Below are 18,588 nucleotides of genomic sequence, written 5' to 3'. Positions count from 1 at the left end.
ACAAATAACACATCGAATATTGGTAGGAAATAGACCCAACTTCTTTGGTATATTTTCCTTAGTATGTACTATTTTAAATTTATGTTTTTGTTGAATAAAAGACATTTTTTATATAATAAAAATGGTGAAAAATGATAATAAGAAAACATGTAAAAAAGGCAAAGGTTTATTCTTAAAGCCTTACAGGGGTCGAGGGCTATTGAATACTCTTATAAATAATCTTCCATTTCCACTTCACATACCATCATATCGGTACTGTGGACCTGGAACGAATATACGTCAAAATCTAGCCAAAAATGTACCTCCAAAAAATAAGTTAGACTCTTATTGTAAAGAGCATGACATATTCTACATGAATAATCCCGATACCGCTGCTCGGAACAAAGCAGACATGAGATTAGCAGACTTAGCTTGGACTAGAGTAACGGCGAATGACGCAAATCTTGCTGAAAGAGCTGCAGCTTATGCGGTGACAAATTTGATGAAGGCAAAAGCAAAAATGGGAATGGGATTAAAATTTAATAAAAAAGATGGACAACTACCAGCTGTTAGAGGCCGCAAAAGACGTGCCTCACTTCCGGGGGGTGTACCTAAAAAACGAGCTAAAAAATCTAACACCAAAAGTAAAAGAGTGCGGAATAGTTAATTTAGACAGTTCATCTGGCACACATTGGACAGCATATCGTAAAAATAAAGATATTGTAATTTATTTTGACCCATTTGGAATCCAACCTCCAAAAGAAGTAATTAAATATTTTGAGGGACATAAAATATTCTATACAACCGATCAAATACAAGATTTAAATAGTTCTATTTGTGGAATTTTATGTTTATCATTCATAAAAAATTTTTGTTTATAAAAATGGATTCATTTACTATAACATTTTCGGGTACAGAGCCAGAGCTAAAGTCAGTGTTCTTTCCTCCCATAGAATTAAATGATGATTATGTAATTGGATTAGTTGATTTTCAAAGTTATAATTCTATATTTAATGTGAAAAAACCTCTAAATACTTTAACATATTACAAAGTAGAGAAAAAAACATTACCAAAGGGAGAGATCTTAGTTGATGATTTAAACCAGTTATTAGATGGTAAACTTAAAGTTATAATACATAAAAATGGAGAAGCATTAATTAATACTAAAGTCAAACTTTTATTCAAAGGGCTTATTCCAAAATTAAATAAACTTAAAGGCAACAAATTAACCATTGGAGAAGGTGATGATGTTTTCTATTATGACCACAAAGCTCCAGTTACAATAGAAATTTCTGAAGGAACATATGAGGTGGTTGAGCTTGCAAAGGAAATTCAAAAGCAAATCCCAGACTTTTTCCTTACAGCTAATAATAAAACTATGAAAGCGACATTACTTTCTAGCCACGTGTTTGATTTTACAAAACCATGTTTAGGGTCTGTTTTATTGGGATTTAAAGGTGTTTCTACTCCTGGTGTACAGTTTGAATCTACAAATAAAATAAACATTAATAATGTAAATGTGATTAGAGTAAAATGTAATATTGCAAACGGGTCCTATTTAAATGGAAACAAATCACACACCATACATAGCTTTTATCCAGAAGCTCCTCCTGGCTACAAAATTATTGAAGTTCCAAGAAATATTATATATTTTCCTGTAAATAAGAGAAGTTTAGATGTTGTCAGTATTACATTTGCCGATCAGCATGACAAGGCAATTGACTTTAATGGAGAAGAAACTACAATTACTTGTCATATAAAAAAGATATGAGAATTTATAAGAATTTATCTATAAGTATACAAAATGCTAGGTTCCTACGATCAATAGGACTAAAGTTAAAATTTTCTATTAATAAAAATGGAAGATTTTCTAGACGTTACAGGGAAATCCCAATTCGACGATAGTGTGGTTAAAATTACAAATCACTCCTATGTTCCCCATAACACTTTAGCAATAAATAATTCTGATGAAATTCGAATATGTATTAATAATCAAGATTTGCTAACTCTCCCATGTAGGAGTTATCTGTATATTAAGGGAGAAATTGAAAATCATGATAAAGGTCATTTTATAAATAATGCATTTGCATTCTTATTTGATGAAATTAGATATGAAGTCGCAGGTAAAGAAATAGACATTGTAAGAAACCCAGGAATTTCTAGTCTTATGAAAATATTGAGCTCTTACAATAAAACAACTAAATTGTCAAATGTGGCATTTGATTCTGACACGAATTTAAAAGAGTTCCATAAAAGTGGCAAGTTTAGTACTTGTTTGCCATTAGAACTGTTAATGGGTGTATTTGAGGATTTTAATAAGGTATTAGTAAATGTCAAACAAGAATTGGTGTTGAAAAGATCCAAAAATGATTTGAATTGTATATTAACAACCACTAGTGCTCCAGCCAGTGGTACTGCTGATGCAATTCCCAAAATTATACTTAACTCAATTCAATGGGTGATGCCACATGTAATACCATCAGATGGGGAGAAGTTACAATTACAAAAGATGTTATTGCAAAATAAAAATTTGCAAATTGCATTTAGAAGCTTAGAGTTGCATGAACTTCCATCATATCCCAATACTACAAGACATACATGGTCAGTAAAGACATCTTCAAGTTTGGAGAAGCCTAGGTATATTATATTTGGTTTCCAAACAGCTAGGGATAATAGTGCACGAAAAAGAACTGATGAATTTGATCACTGTAAGTTAAAAAATCTCAAAGTATTTTTAAACTCTGAATATTATCCTTATAGTGATTTAAATCTCGACTTTGAAAATGGAGATGTCTCTAAAGCTTATGAGATGTTTATGAGGTTTAGAGAGACTTACTATAATACTATCCCAGATCCTATGATTAGTAGGGCTGAGTTTATGAAGAAATATCCACTAATTGTAATAGACTGTTCTAGACAGAACGAAACAGTGAAGGAAGGAATTGTTGATATTAAATTAGAGATTGAAACTGCAGAAAATGTACCAGCAAATACATCTGCATATTGTTTAATAATACATGATAAAGTGTTTGAGTACAATCCTTTGTCAAATGAGATAAATAAAATGTAAATAAAAGATGAAAAACATTCAACAAGAATTGGTTGACTCTGCAAATCAAATACGAGAGAAATATAGAGCTTTAAAACGTGGCAAGTTTCTAGAGGCTGAAGAGAGGTTTCAAACATTCCAACCTTTAATAGAGCCATTACAAGAATTAAAAAAAATCGCCAAAACAGAGAGGCCTCGAATGGAGATTCTCCCAATGACTCCATCTAGAATACCAATAATACCAAGATTACAACCATTACAGCAATCCACCCCACAGAAATTAGATTTTGGTCTTTTAGCATCAGACTATTTAGGAAATTACCTCAGTAAAAGTAGTATGACAGACACTACATATGGTATTAGACGAGAAGCAAATAAATTTTTTATTGGAAATAAGGAAGTTGACATTGCCAATGATGATGTTACAATTGCAAATAAAACCTACAAGGGGACAAAAGGTTTGTGGCAATTGTTAACTTTAAAAGAACCTGAGGATTATACTCCGGCTGATTTGCAAAATTATAAAGAAATTTTGGAAGCTACAAATGGACATTTAAAGAGTTACAAAGATGGTGCACCAATTTCAAGTAATAGACATACTAAATATCTTAATATAATTAAACCTCTATTTAAGTCTGTTGGTGAAGGTTTGAGACAAGTGACTGGTAATAAAATAGACTATATTTATTGGGATGATCCTAATGAGCTTGTAGATAGGTTAAGACTTCTTTGGCTAAGTCGCCAAGCCGGTAACTCAGGAGTGGATAATGAAATAGATTCCATTATTGAGGAATTGAGAGAAAGTGGAATTATTTACTAAATAAAAATATGTTTATAGATAAATTTTATCGTTTATATAATCCATATAATAAGCCTGCAGAACCCAGGGCTAGTAGTGAACCTACTTTAAATTTACAAGACGATAGTTGGAATGGTTTAAACCGTAAAATTGGTAACGTTAAAGATGGGGAGTTTGTAGATGATGTATCAACTTTGGGACAGACATTAACTAGAAAAGGTGATGTCTTCTTACAAGGTAGAACTAAATATGAGTTTTTAGAATCTAAGAATAAAAATTGGAATGCTAAAAAACAGAAAATTACTAATGTGGAAAAGGGTGAAAGTTTAGATGATGTGCCCACTTTACAACAGACTTTAATACGAACAGATGGTGGTACATTTGTACAAGACAATAATAATTATGAATTTTTAGAATCAGAGAATGGTATTTGGAATGCTAAGAAACGGAAAATTACTAATGTAGAAAAGGGTGAAAGTTTAGATGATGTGCCCACTTTACAACAGACTTTAATACGAAAAGAAGATGGTAAATTTGTACAAGACGATAATAATTATGAATTTTTAGAATCAGAGAATGGTGTTTGGAATGCAAAGAAACAGAAAATTAGTAATTTGATGGAAGGTACAGATAGTAAAGATGCTGTGAATGTTTCACAAGTTCCAAAAATGGAAGCAGGCTATTGGAGTTTTAATAGTAAAAGGTTAGTCCGTGTTAAACCTGCCATTGATGACACTGACTGTGTTATAAAAGAACAGACTATAACTTTTGATAAAAAAGAAAAATGTTGGGATGCCAAAAAACAATTTATAAGAAATCTACCAGAGGGGGAACATTTGGATGATATTTGTCTAATGTCACAATCTATGCATTACGATGGATCAAAATTTGTATATGGAGAAAAAAATTTTAATTTGATGGAATATAATCCTGATTTATTAGTTGCTGACCCCACATCTTTGAGTGGATTTAAGTATATAGATAATAGACCATATATACCAGAAAACTATGTATTTAAAAGAATGGAAGATAATCTATTGATTGGGGCTAATGGTGATGTATTTAGAGTTACAGGAAAGGATGATGTTATAAAAAATGAATGAAATTGCATACGAGCTTCATAAGCCTGCAAGAAAGAATTTCATTAGAAGGTCTTTTAAAGTATTGGGTATAAACGAAACCATACAAATAGATTTAGTTGATATGCAAAACTATGCTAGAGAAAATTCTGGCAATAAATATATTTTAACTTTAATAGATACATTTTCTAAAAAAGCTTATGCTGCTCCACTAAAGAATAAGACAGGGTTAGTGGTTACAGAAGCCATTAAAACCATTCTACCAAAGGGGGTTAAAAACATTCAATCTGACAATGGAAAAGAATTTTTTAATCAATATTTTAGCAAACTAATGAAAAAATTAAATATTAATCACTATCACACATTTTCTACAACTAAGGCTGCAATTGTGGAGAGGTTTCAGAGAACTTTAAAGAATTGGTTATATAGGGAATTTAGTGCTCAGGGGAGTTATAAATGGTTGGATTTACTTCCAAAGTTAATTCGAAAATATAATAATAAGGTGCATAGATCTATAGGAATGAAGCCTAACCAAGTGAATGTTAAGAATAGTAAATATGTGCATGAGAGGTTGACTTCTAAAGTAGAGCAAGTTAAAAAGCCAAGATATAAGGTAGGTGATAGCGTAAGGATTTCCAAGTATAAACATGTTTTTAGTAAAGGTTATACTCCAAATTGGACAGGGGAACTATTTACAATAGCAGAAGTTAAGAATACAAAGCCTGTGACTTATATCTTGAAAGATGAAAATGGCAATATAATCAGGGGAGGCTTCTATACAGAGGAGTTGTTAAAGACAAAGTATAAGGACATGTATTTGGTAGAGAAGATAATTAGGAGAAAGGGTGATTCGTTGTATGTCAAATGGCTTGGGTTCCCAAGTAGCCAGAACTCATGGATTTCCACTAAGGATGTCCAAGGGAGCACATCATGAGCCGGGAGCATGCCCGAGTTCACGCACAAACCTCACATGATTTTGAAAATATACATGGGAATGGATGTGGATTTGAAATTTTAATGGAGTTTGAACATTTATATAGGCTTGTATTGGACGAGATCCAGGTCTTTAAAAAAGTGGCCATAAAAAGCTCACCATTTCCAGACGTGATTTTTAGTATTAACAAAAGTAGAAAATTTATATAGGGGTGTATAGGTCGAGAGCTGGGTCTTTAAAAAAAGTGGCCAAAAAAAGCTCTTCCATTTTTTCCTCATTTTTCCCCTATAAAAAGTGCCCTAAAAGTGCCTCTAAAACGCCGAAAGTGGGGTCATATTCTGGTATTATATCTACTATTCAACCATTCTAAGACTCTTTGAAGTGATCCCCTTTGGCTATGAATCAATCAGTCCCTTTGTCCAGTTCCGATCCTCGGAGGTTTAGAGGTATGTAAACGTCACAAACGTCCTAGCCGCAGGTAAACCCTGTTAATGCAAGTGATGTTAATACTTGAAAACCGCAGATCCCATTAGGACGACAATTAGACCCATACAGGCTTTGTATTTAACCGTCTGCATCGAATAACCACACGGCATATCCCTCTGTGCACAACGTTTAATTACAGACTTGGTTGTCCAGAGTACACATCACAACGATTTACTTTTTGATTAAGTATATTTCTTCACTTGGGCGTAAAGTAACTCTTACCTTACATTCGTATGATCATACGTTATTTGAGGGGGGTCAATATCAAATACTTACATTATTTACCTGTTTAAGCACTGTATGCAGAGTATTTAATGTTGATTGTTATTATTCCTAATAGCAAATATTACAGCCTCAAAAGTGCACTAGGTTGACAATAAAACGTACATTCGTCTAAATTTCTTTGTTAATAAAGTACTGCGTTTAACACGTCTGACAATCGATTATATGCAGGTCAGGAAACATTATATGACTATTGAATTTTGATTTTGCTCAGTGACAAATGACAAATTCTTTATTTAACCTTCCCCGAGTTAGACCAAATGTTCACTCTTTCCCCAGGACACACACAAAAATAAGTTTTCAGAGTTGTGGGCCATGAATATCCTACAGTGGATTTAGGACCTAGCCACAAAGGAAATAGAGTAATACTTTTTCGCTCTCCTACACTTTATAGTGACTAATTTATTTGAAGAAAATCTTCATATGTTACAATAATCTATGGCAAATATATGGTGAATTACTCTAACCCACAAACATAAAAACTAAGGCTTTTCATGTCACAATTATTTTTCTTTAATTAAACCACGTAAACAAAAATAAACGTATCCCAAAAAAACCTAATTGCCTAACTACAACTGTCCAAACTCTACTTGAGATATATTCAAATCGCATGTCGTGTGCAATTACATAAGTTAGCATTACGCTAATAAATTACAATTGCTTAGCGGCGAACAAATTACAGTTGGCTGTTTCGTGCGGAACTACAGTAGTTGACGAAATTGTAGTTTACCGATTCATGGCCAGGCACCCGTATAACGTTGTATTGTTACCAGCGATGACCCGAGCCAAAACAATCGACTGTGGGTAATTGCAACGAAAATATTGTCGGCCAAATGTTTGGTGAAATTGGCCTTTCTGGTTGGGAATACAGTATAGGCCTACATCATTGTGATTACATTTCTACTGAAAACACTCAACTAGTTCTGTTTTGGTATCGTTAAGCATTGCTGTGTTCGTTATTGAGCGTTATCGCATTTAAAATAATATAATATATCATTTTATGTGGCAGTAAAACAAACTTAAGGTTAGGTGTAAGACTGTAGTGTACTTATGGGTTCAAACTCGATATGAAGAGTTAAAATTGAATAGAGGTAAGGTAATGCACACGGACAATGCAAAGAAGTTTACAAAATTTTATTATGCACATCATATGGCTAACATAACGAAACTAGGTCGTCTTCGTTCCAATATCTTTAAATATCTCCAATATCTTTATAACCCTTGGATGTTGAGTCTTTTCCACAAGAGAGTCGTCACTATTAAAATCTGCTCTATAAAAATTTAGGGGTTTTACAACGTAAATAGATTACGTTAGAATATAGATGAGGTTAGTTAGGTTGGTTTAGGCCAGGTTGTATAATGTTGGTAAGGTCAGTTTTTTAGGTCAGGTTGGGTAATGTAAGGTTCGGTCAGATTAACTAAGGTAAGGTTAGGTTAGTTTAGTTGAGGTTGGATTGATGAGGTTAGGCAAGTCGGAATATATAAGGTAGTGTTGGGTCATTTTAGGTTAGGTTACGTTAGAGTAAAGTTAGGTTAGTTTAGGCCAGGTTAAGATAGTGAATTTAGGTTTGGTTTGGTCAATAAAACACTCATCATCAACAGTTTCTATTTATTCACCTTCATTTTCGCAAGGCAAATTGTAACAGTGACGTATCTCTTAAAAAGACCCAGAGTATTTTATAATATTTATATTCGTCATGGACTCACCCCAGGCGTTGTAGCGGCAGGACCGAAGGGATAACGTGTCCATTCCAGCGTGGGCTCCGTGGCCGTGTCCAGCAACACGACTGTAACAAACAAACAAACAGGTCAAACAAACAAGCAAACAGATGTAGGCGAGATAACACAGTGGTCATAAGCAATTGTTGTGTTCTCTGGTTATCAAGATTACCATACGAATCCGCAATAAGTGCGACTCAAAACCAAAAGATACAGTAAAATACGATTTTTACCACTCTGCGTTGATATAATTTAAACAATTCCAAATTGTAAGTGTAGCGCACATGTTCCAGCTTGTGGAACCGACAAATTCCACTTTGTTTGCTAAGAGGAAATACCCATAGTGAGAAAAGATTTTGGCTAACTGTAAAGTCAGCGTTAATAAGCAATTGTTGTGTACTCTCAGTTATCAAGAATGTTTTCCAAGAGAACCACAAGCATCCAAAATAACAAGTATTCTCAAACAACAACAAAAACAGTTTAATAATCCAAAATATGTTATACTCAGTTGATATAGGTTACAATGATTCCGAAATTGGAACAATTGCAAAAATAAATTCCTAACAAGATCCTCTAAGGCATTTGCTACGTGGAAATACACATGAATGATGCGGATAACTTTAGCTATGATTCTTTATGTCCTTAACTATCTTAGTATTGAAAACTAAAGAAAATACCACAGTCTACGAGCTTTGTCCAACTATTTCCACTAAGTAAAAAAGGTGGCTACAGCTGCTCCATACGGGACGTTTCTTCAGTATCTAAAGTCAATGACATATGGTACACCACATAACCATGGCAACAGCTGATTGCGGGTTCGAATTTCAGTCAGACAAAGATAGACGATGTAGAGTTGTACACGCAACATTGCTTGATTTTATCGGCGTTTCTCATGCATGTTGTGTCATCTTCCCCTTATAATTAAGCAAATTTGAGTATAGAATCTAAATGGTAGCAGAAGCACAGATAAATCAGTTTAAAGTACCGTCTATGTCTATCAAAGCTCGTTACCTCCAAACTCAAATGCCCACCGTTGTATATTTTGAACCAACACTTAGCTCGAAGATAAAGATGGTCAAAGTTTAAAAGCTATTACGGCATTTCCCTATTATACCTAGTGGTTAAGCAATTGAACATGAATATTTACTCAAAAATTAGTCTTAAGATGAAGATATAATTGTTAAGAGTAACACTACCCACATGGTCACCCATCTTGCAATGTTCTTGATGGGAAACTAATTTACCAAGTAAAAACTTTAGTCCTCGAACAGAATCAGAGGGATGATAGACTATAGTCTGTATGGTAGAACCTGTCTCCTGGCCGAGTCTAAATGGGGACTGGCCAATGGTTTAAGGCCTGGGTCAGTCCCCAGGTCAGGAGACTGGTACCATCATACAGACTAGGGGAGTATAAACATTCAAGAATGTACAAAGACTGTTCTTTTTAAAACGGCGTGAACTTGATTCAAGTTGCACTAACAATAATATTAAAAAGAAAAATCGCCAAAAAATGTACAATAATATTGACTAAAATCTCAAAATAACCATTATATCGAACTACAGCTTACAAACAACAAACCAAAGCAATATTCCCTCATGAAAGCTTGATACTGTCTGACTCATCGCTGAATCGATAGCCATGAGATCCTCGTCGGCAAGTTATTTGCAAGGATCGTGTCTAGTAACCATTGGTCTAATACAATCACCTACCTTGTTAACATTTACATAACCCAGTTCGGAATCACCGGATGAAGGGCCTGTCTAGCCGAAACTCCTTCGTCATCGATTAGGGAGGCTAACTAGCTCTATGATTTATACTCTAAGTGTTGAGATTTGCAAGTTTAAAGAAGGAAAAGTTTTTAAAAATGTTTTGATTAGTTGAGTTGTTATAGCATAGGTGAGGATAAGTGAATTTAAAAAAGTTTGATCAACACGGCTGAATTTGTCAAATTCAGTGTTGTTTTACAAATTCAACAAAAAAAAAATCAAATACCAATTGATTGGTAAATTGGTTTAATGGAAAAATGAATCAAATCATACAATAGTAATTTTAAACCCGCCACAACCTACAGTACACTACTCCTTCGGTAAGTACATGATACTGTACATAGATGTCCTCGTATATTAGTAAATTCAATGCAGTTGTCTCAATACAAGCATTTAAGCCACATGAGGGGAAAAATAATAAAAAAGGGATTAAGAAAAATAAACCTAATTAAAATAACCTAAACCATCTTAATGTCTTCTTCGAAATAATTGAATTTTAAAAATTCTAAGCAGTTCAAAACAGGTATCTACAGCAAATCATTCAACTATATTTTTAATCTTCAAGCAACTCAATAGGGGCATAACAATCCAGTATATAATGATTATATTCGCCACACCTTACACTTACGTTTTAGTTGGACAGGATTGCAAATTGAACTATACCAATCCCTCAAGCCAAGACATAGATCATAGTGAAACCTGAATCCAAGGACTCGCGGAAACTCGCGTAGCAATCTGTCGAGCAATATAAGTCAGGTGTTCACAATGAAATATCGACGTTGTTTAACGTGCAACAAACACAGGCAAACGGCCAAGTTAATATTGATCTAATGCATAACCAATAAAATGCCGCAGACACACAATACGGGATGATTGCAATCCTCTAATGGAGTTCCCTCGCTCGACCACCATAACACAATTTCCCGCCGAAACAGACAGAACCACTCCCGCCAAATTCACCCCCTCATTAATACAATGTGGCAAACATAATCGACGTCTGCATAACAGTATTAAACATTGGTACGTACTGCGGAGTGCGGACTATGAATATATGACTGGGAAATATGGCGGACAGGCACGAAACAGCAATCTGTTGGTTCAATGCGCCGTTTTAAGCAATAAACGTATGAATTGATTTATATTGCGTGACAATCGCGGCGATTGGAAATGATGCGTTGCCAATTTGGAATGTTTTAACCGTTTGGTCATCGCTAATTTGTAGGGTAACAGCCTATATGAGTAAAACTATGTGGTAAGTTATCTAAAAATTATTTTCACTTACTCCTCGTGACACAAAAACGTTATTTTCACGTTAACGTTAAGTTCAATACCTACGTCAGTTAGTTTACATATAAGTTATTGTTATGGGTTTGAAAACTCAATGTTGAAGCATAAATCCTGAAGCCGAGATCAATATTTTATAAATTAAACTTTTAAACCAAAATATGCTGAGTTACCAGTAAAAGTAGTATACTGTGCACCAAAACAAATTTATCTACAGTAATTATTTCAGTGTCGATTTTGGTTTCCAGTTATTACTAGTTATTCTGTTTACAATTCTTAGAAGGATTCGGATTTTCAGATTTAAAATTTATTTTGACATTAATATATTTGGCATTTTGTGAACAAGAAGTGCTACGACTTATAAATAAAACCTAAATCCATTATACACTCCAGAAATAAACAATGTTAATTTTACTTAATTATATTTATCATCTTCTCAAATTAAATGCGTTGTACCATTGAATATTTCATTTTGTAAACATACTATCACACTACGCTAAATCCATTCACCCCAGAAATACACAATGTTAATTTTACTTTAATATATTTAGCATCTTCTGAACCTTAGAATGAAATGCGTTATGCCATTGACTATTCCATTGATAATTGTAAACAAACGCCGGTTTGTTACAATTGACACTCAAAGCTAACACACAACAGTTTAAATTACATTCATCTAAAAATGTATCAAACCATCTCGAAACTTTATCCACAAGGAGACAAAGCACACGGAATACAAAAAACAAACTTAAGACCGGAACTAATAAAAAGCACCATTGAACCACGCAGGGACAGCAGCGGTCAGAAAGGATGTGCCTTACGGTCGAGTGGTAATTAACTTGGCAAGGGTAATTATCTACAATGATACTGTAATTAGAACATAACTCAGAGGTGATTGTTGGTTCAGGAGGCCGGCGATCCATCTTGACTCTACAGGCGGTCTGGGCGAGCTCCGAGTACTGGAGCTAGAGTACTTACTCAAGTACACTGTACTTACTACAAGTAACATCTGCTGGAGTACTTACTCAAGTACACTGTACTTACTACAAGTAACATGTGCTGGAGTATTTACTCAAGTACACTGTACTTACTACAAGTAACATGTGCTGGAGTACTTACTCAAGTACACTGTGCTTACTCCTAGTACTGGGTGCTGGAGTACTTACTCAAGTACACTATACTTACAACAAGTAACATGTGCTGTAGTACTTACTCAAGTACACTATACTTATTACAAGTAACATGTGCTGTAGTACTTACTCAAGTACACTATACTTACTACAAGTAACATGTGCTGGAGTATTTACTCAAGTACACTGTACTTACTACAAGTAACATGTGCTGGAGTACTTACTCAAGTACACTGTGCTTACTCCTAGTACTGGGTGCTGGAGTACTTACTCAAGTACACTGTACTTACTACAAGTAACATCTGCTGGAGTACTTACTCAAGTACACTGTACTTACTACAAGTAACATCTGCTGGAGTACTTACTCAAGTACACTGTACTTACTACAAGTAACATGTGCTGGAGTATTTACTCAAGTACACTGTACTTACTACAAGTAACATGTGCTGGAGTACTTACTCAAGTACACTGTGCTTACTCCTAGTACTGGGTGCCGGAGTACTTACTCAAGTACACTGTACTTACTACAAGTAACATGTGCTGGAGTATTTACTCAAGTACACTGTACTTACTACAAGTAACATGTGCTGGAGTACTTACTCAAGTACACTGTGCTTACTCCTAGTACTGGGTGCCGGAGTACTTACTCAAGTACACTGTACTTACTACAAGTAACATGTGCCGGAGTACTTACTCAAGTACACTGTACTTACTACAAGTAACATGTGCTGGAGTACTTACTCAAGTACACTGTGCTTACTCCTAGTACTGGGTGCTGGAGTACTTACTCAAGTACACTATACTTACTACAAGTAACATGTGCTGTAGTACTTACTCAAGTACACTATACTTATTACAAGTAACATGTGCTGTAGTACTTACTCAAGTACACTATACTTACTACAAGTAACATGTGCTGGAGTACTTACTCAAGTACACTGTGCTTACTCCTAGTACTGGGTGCTGGAGTACTTACTCAAGTACACTGTACTTACTACAAGTAACATCTGCTGGAGTACTTACTCAAGTACACTGTACTTACTACAAGTAACATGTGCTGGAGTATTTACTCAAGTACACTGTACTTACTACAAGTAACATGTGCTGGAGTACTTACTCAAGTACACTGTGCTTACTCCTAGTACTGGGTGCTGGAGTACTTACTCAAGTACACTGTGCTTACTCCTAGTAATGGGTGCTGGAGTACTTACTCAAATACACTGTACTTACTACAAGTAACATGTGCTGGAGTATTTACTGAAGTACACTGTACTTTCTACAAGGACAGTAAAAATCCCCTAAGATAAAAATCCTGTTTTTTTGTTTTGTAAAAGTGTGCTGGAGTACTTACTCTAGTACACTCTATAATACTTACTCAAGTAATACACTTACTCAATAGTGTTTTAGTAATACGTAAAAAGTCTGGGATCACTCAGCAAATATTACCAACTTTCTATTAATAACTTTTTTAAATGTAGCCTATGTCTTGGATGAAATGAATTGATGTGTCACTTTTCCTTTATAACGATCACACCAGGTTTTTTGTTATACTAACCTCGATAGGCTAGGTTAGGTTATTTGCACATTCAACAATACATATACTTTCATTTTAAATGTTTGGTTACTAAACCTAACCTGATGTTGCTGTATAGCATAAAGTTGCCTAATTAGTCTACCAAATAAAACAATTTATATACATTTTTTAATCAGTTTTGAGACTTAATGCTGGAAAACCTAGATCTGATACGTCTGACAAAATTACAAAAGAATATGGTTTTTAATAGCACACAATTATACCGTATAAAAGGTGTAAAATACGACACCAAAAATAAATCAGTAATGGAAAATTGTGCAATAAAATAACAAGATGAGTTTTTTTACGGCTGGGGTGATAGCATATTCTTCCATTAATCTGTTCTGTTTGAAGTTATTTAGTTTCTTCTGCATGACCATTTTTTCTCAATTTAATACTCTACTCGTTTATATGTACCTTGTGGTTGACTCGTGTGAGGGTAACTCGAATCTTAGTGTAACGAAATCGAAAACACTTTATTCAATCACGCTGCAAACGTAACCAGAAGTTACGCAATCGTTAAAACCATACCTTAACTAACCACAGATGTGAAACGATATCTGTATTTTAAATATCATGATATCGACACTTTCCAGTCATTAATGTGTTGGATATGATATCGCAATGCTTCGCCCTGAAGGCAACTTTCGCGGCCACGGTCCGACAAACACATCAGGGCAACTACCGCACTTGGAAACTTGCAATATACTGAAGGAAATTGACAAACAAATCAGCGTATATGCTACTTGTAACGACTGGAAACTTAGAAACTTGCTCCATAATAGTGTAAACTGACAAATACACCAACGAAACTACTAGTCTTGTCTATTGGAAACTGACAATCTCTCCATCAATTGGTGAGGTTCCAGTTACATAAAAGGGCAATTGGCTCATAGAAACTTGGGAACTTGATAAAGGTTGGTCAAGCAGATCCTTTCTCTACTTTAAGGTATCATACAACCTGTAGCACTTCAGACCACCAGTTGAAAATCGTTTTGGCCAAAATACAAAACATGCTATTGGTGGTAGTTTTACCTTAGTTTAGTTTAACTTTTAATATGTTAAAGCTCACTGCAAAAGAAATGGACTCGACATTTTGAAAATGTCTAATCGTTAACCTAATTAAACCCCTAAACCATCCCTCCCCTCGCTCTCTCCCCTGACCATGATATAACCGGATAAGCATAATCCGAGAAGCGGTATTTCTAGTTACCATTAAATATGAGCCGGGGGTTGATTGAGAGTATAAATTACTTGGTATGGCCGAAATCTGCGAGTATAGTTTGCAGTGGTCGGGTTAAGGTATGGATATCCTTTCTGTGGGAAACCACCAGAGGGTGCTCATGCACACTGATGAAATTTGCGGCCCGTTTTTACAAAATCGTATAGCTTGAGATGGCACTGTAGCCAAATTACTGATCGTCCATCGCTCTCTGTTTTCGTTTCTTTTGGAATTGAACCGTCCCGATGGAAAATCATGAGTTTACTCTAGAGTTGAATTGAACTAACAAACAAAGCTATATCCTCTGTAACGGAAACATTTAGAAATGAAGTAGCCTGAGAGACCAGACAAAGAGGATGATGCAAGGAACCAAACCAGAACGAATCAGGAATGTTCATCGCCAGAGCGGATGTCTCGGACACTGGCTTATCCATTACTGACGAATTAACACTGTATAAACACTCACAAAGAGGTCGTGGTACAAAGAATCCTTGATCGTTGTTGCTATATGTGGTTCACTTCGATCGACGTTTCTACAGATTTTGCTTATGCGAAATATACATGAAACTCCCACTATGCCTCCCTTAGAAGTATTTTTGCTAATCAGTTTTTTTTATGAGTCATAGTTGCTTTAGTTGAGTGGCTGAGTAGTTATCTCCAGTCAAACAGCCGTGGCACCTGACGGATTAGGACACCCCATGGAAACCCTTGGGGCCTCCTAATCCCTCAGGTGCCACGGCTGTTTGAACGGAGTATAGTGTTCATCTAGTACTAAAAGGTCACCAGTGCGATCCTAAGAAGAGTTAGTATCTTTTTGAATGTTCGAAACTGGACTTCTTCGGTCCTTGAACATTTTTCTTTCATAGTAAATAGTCTTAGCTAAAGAAATAGCAGATCTTAGTCAGTAACAAAGCTATCATTTTATCAGTTCAACAATCATCCTTCGTCGTTTTCGTCTAAAAAAACGCACTATAGTTTGTAGGTGTACACATATAATATCATCCGCTGGTAAAATACCCAACCTCAAAAAACACCAATCATGTTTTAAACAACCGACAGAAAATCCATCCTACTATCCATCCTACAATCCATCCAATAATGAAATCCCAGACTGCAATAAGTTTGGGAAAAAGAAGAGTCGGCGAACTACTTTAAGCCTACACGTCGATAAGTTGTTATTATATAGGCAGTAAATTGGGGGAATTTCAATTGGAGGTATAAGAGGACGAAACGAGCCATTGTCCTTTGCGACTGATGTGACGGCCAACACAAATACAGCGACTGTACACACACACACACACTAACACACCAACAAGCTCCCACGCAACCATTGTAAGACGAGCGACTAGCGCTGTTGGGATCAAATTCATATCACTTAAAGTTAGTTTGTGTAAAGATGCGTTGATCCAAACAGAATCTTTATTTTTTCAAAAGTATCAAATTTGTCAGTTTTTGTTTTTCTTGTTGAAGAAGTTAGGCATTATATGTTTGCCTGTCTGAAGAAAATTTTGACATATTACACTCCAATGTAGTAAGCATTGATTCGTTCATGATAACTTATCAGTACACTATGAATTCACACAAACGCATCCAATGTTTGCTAAAGGCTGGCTAAAGGTAACTTAAATCACTGTTGTCTAGATAGAAGTTAGCTAGATACTGGCAATGATTATCTTACCGTATGAATTGTAAGCCTTGGAATTTTAATGGGAATGTTTCGCGTGTTGATGTTTTTATAATTTCCTCTTACATAATGTAAAACAACTATGAACAAGGTGCTGATTCTGTGTTAAACTTAAATGTATTTTTTTACGATTAGCTCAAAATACGTCCGCGCGACTTGGGAAAGAGGAAGATGAAGTATCGCGAACTTGATTTAAATTGAAATATAAACTAGACGCAGATTCTGTTTGTATTTGAATAAAACTTTTGTCAACGATTGGAAAAAAAAGAGGCTAGAAGAAAGTCGATGCAAACGTTTTAGGAGACGCTAATTATGTATTTAAATCAACATTTTTCGACGATTAGCTCAAAATGAGCCCCGTCGGAAAAGTCGGGGTTAGAGAGGAGCCTTGATGAGACCCGTCTTCATTAATCATTGTCCCGGTAACAGGTAGAAAGAGACAAACAGACATCAAGGAACGAGCGACGGACAAAAAGGTAATCTGGTAATGAGCTGGGGCTAATATCACGTGTACAGGGCTTTGTTGTCGTGTACACAGACACATGTACACACACACGTACACGTACACGACGAGGGGCGGCGACCTATTCCAAACATTACGAGTTATCCCTACAAACTACAAACTGACTAAGATGAGATGTCAATGTTTCATATGCGTTTTCAACATCTGAACATCTGAAGATTGATCCAGTGTCTTATTTTATTTTCTCCCACTCTACATAGTATTTATATTCAGAAAGTATTGTTTTCGTCAACATTTTCACGTACGAGTTTTGGGTAGGCCTAATACGTTTTGGCCCCCCCTGATCCAAAAAGACGTTTTCAAAATGTTTCAATATTTTTACAAAAATAATTGTAGCCTACCGGCAAAATAATGATAAAAGCATGTAGCCAGTTAATATTGGATTTATTTAACTACAGTATACTACACTATGCAAACGTTAGTTCTCACTTTTGTGCACGTAAAGAAAATGAAAACATTCCGTTTTACAATCAAGATACGTTATTGAACAAGCAGTATTGAAATATGGAATTGGACTGAATAAAGGTGAATAAAGAGAGGGGTCGTTGTATTTGTACTTTTTCCAATTCTGGGTAAAAAGAACAAAAGAAGCAGTGTCGGGTTCGGGGTTCACAATAATTGAGAGTATTTTTTGCAGGAGTGTTTTCAGAGTTACAATGGGTTGAATCCAAAAGATCATTATTGGACGGAATCAATCTACTTTTTCCTACAATTTCAAAAATATGCGAGGAAAAACTACGAAATAATCTATGATGTTGTTTAAGGCAGAGAATTTGTATCTGCTTCAAACGGAATATTTATAAATTTTTTTAGAAAAAAAAAATTCAATAGAACAATTAATGTATTACAATTAGAATATTAATACAGTTTTCTGTACCACCTGACTTTCAATCTGTAAGCTAACTCCGTAAAACATTTTATCAATGATTTGTATTTGTAAGTTTCTACAGTCTACGTGAATGGAACATATACGAAAGAATGACAGAAATGATACATAATATTGTATTATCTTTTTCGTATGCTTACTTAAAACACAATATGTATCCTTCTTGTATGCATTTAAGAGTACAGAATCTTT

The 18,588-nt window shown here is 35.0% G+C and overlaps 1 protein-coding gene across 4 annotated transcripts in view; it reads right to left on the bottom strand.

Moving 5' to 3' along the window:
• LOC128988628 (ephrin type-B receptor 1-B-like) overlaps positions 1-18,588 on the bottom strand; it is a 248,739-nt gene that overhangs the window by 86,151 nt on the left and 144,000 nt on the right. For all 4 annotated transcript variants that reach the window (XM_054410093.1, XM_054410091.1, XM_054410094.1 and 1 more), the window contains exon 3: positions 8,316-8,395. In XM_054410093.1, coding sequence (XP_054266068.1) covers positions 8,316-8,395 — 80 coding nt within the window. The remainder of the gene's footprint in view (positions 1-8,315; positions 8,396-18,588) is intronic.

This window comes from Macrosteles quadrilineatus, unplaced genomic scaffold (genome assembly GCF_028750875.1).
Source record: "Macrosteles quadrilineatus isolate MER2022 unplaced genomic scaffold, UCM_ALF_1.0 Scaffold_3__2_contigs__length_128488019, whole genome shotgun sequence".
NCBI lineage: Eukaryota > Metazoa > Arthropoda > Insecta > Hemiptera > Cicadellidae > Macrosteles > Macrosteles quadrilineatus.
This window is presented reverse-complemented; position numbering and strand designations above follow the sequence as displayed.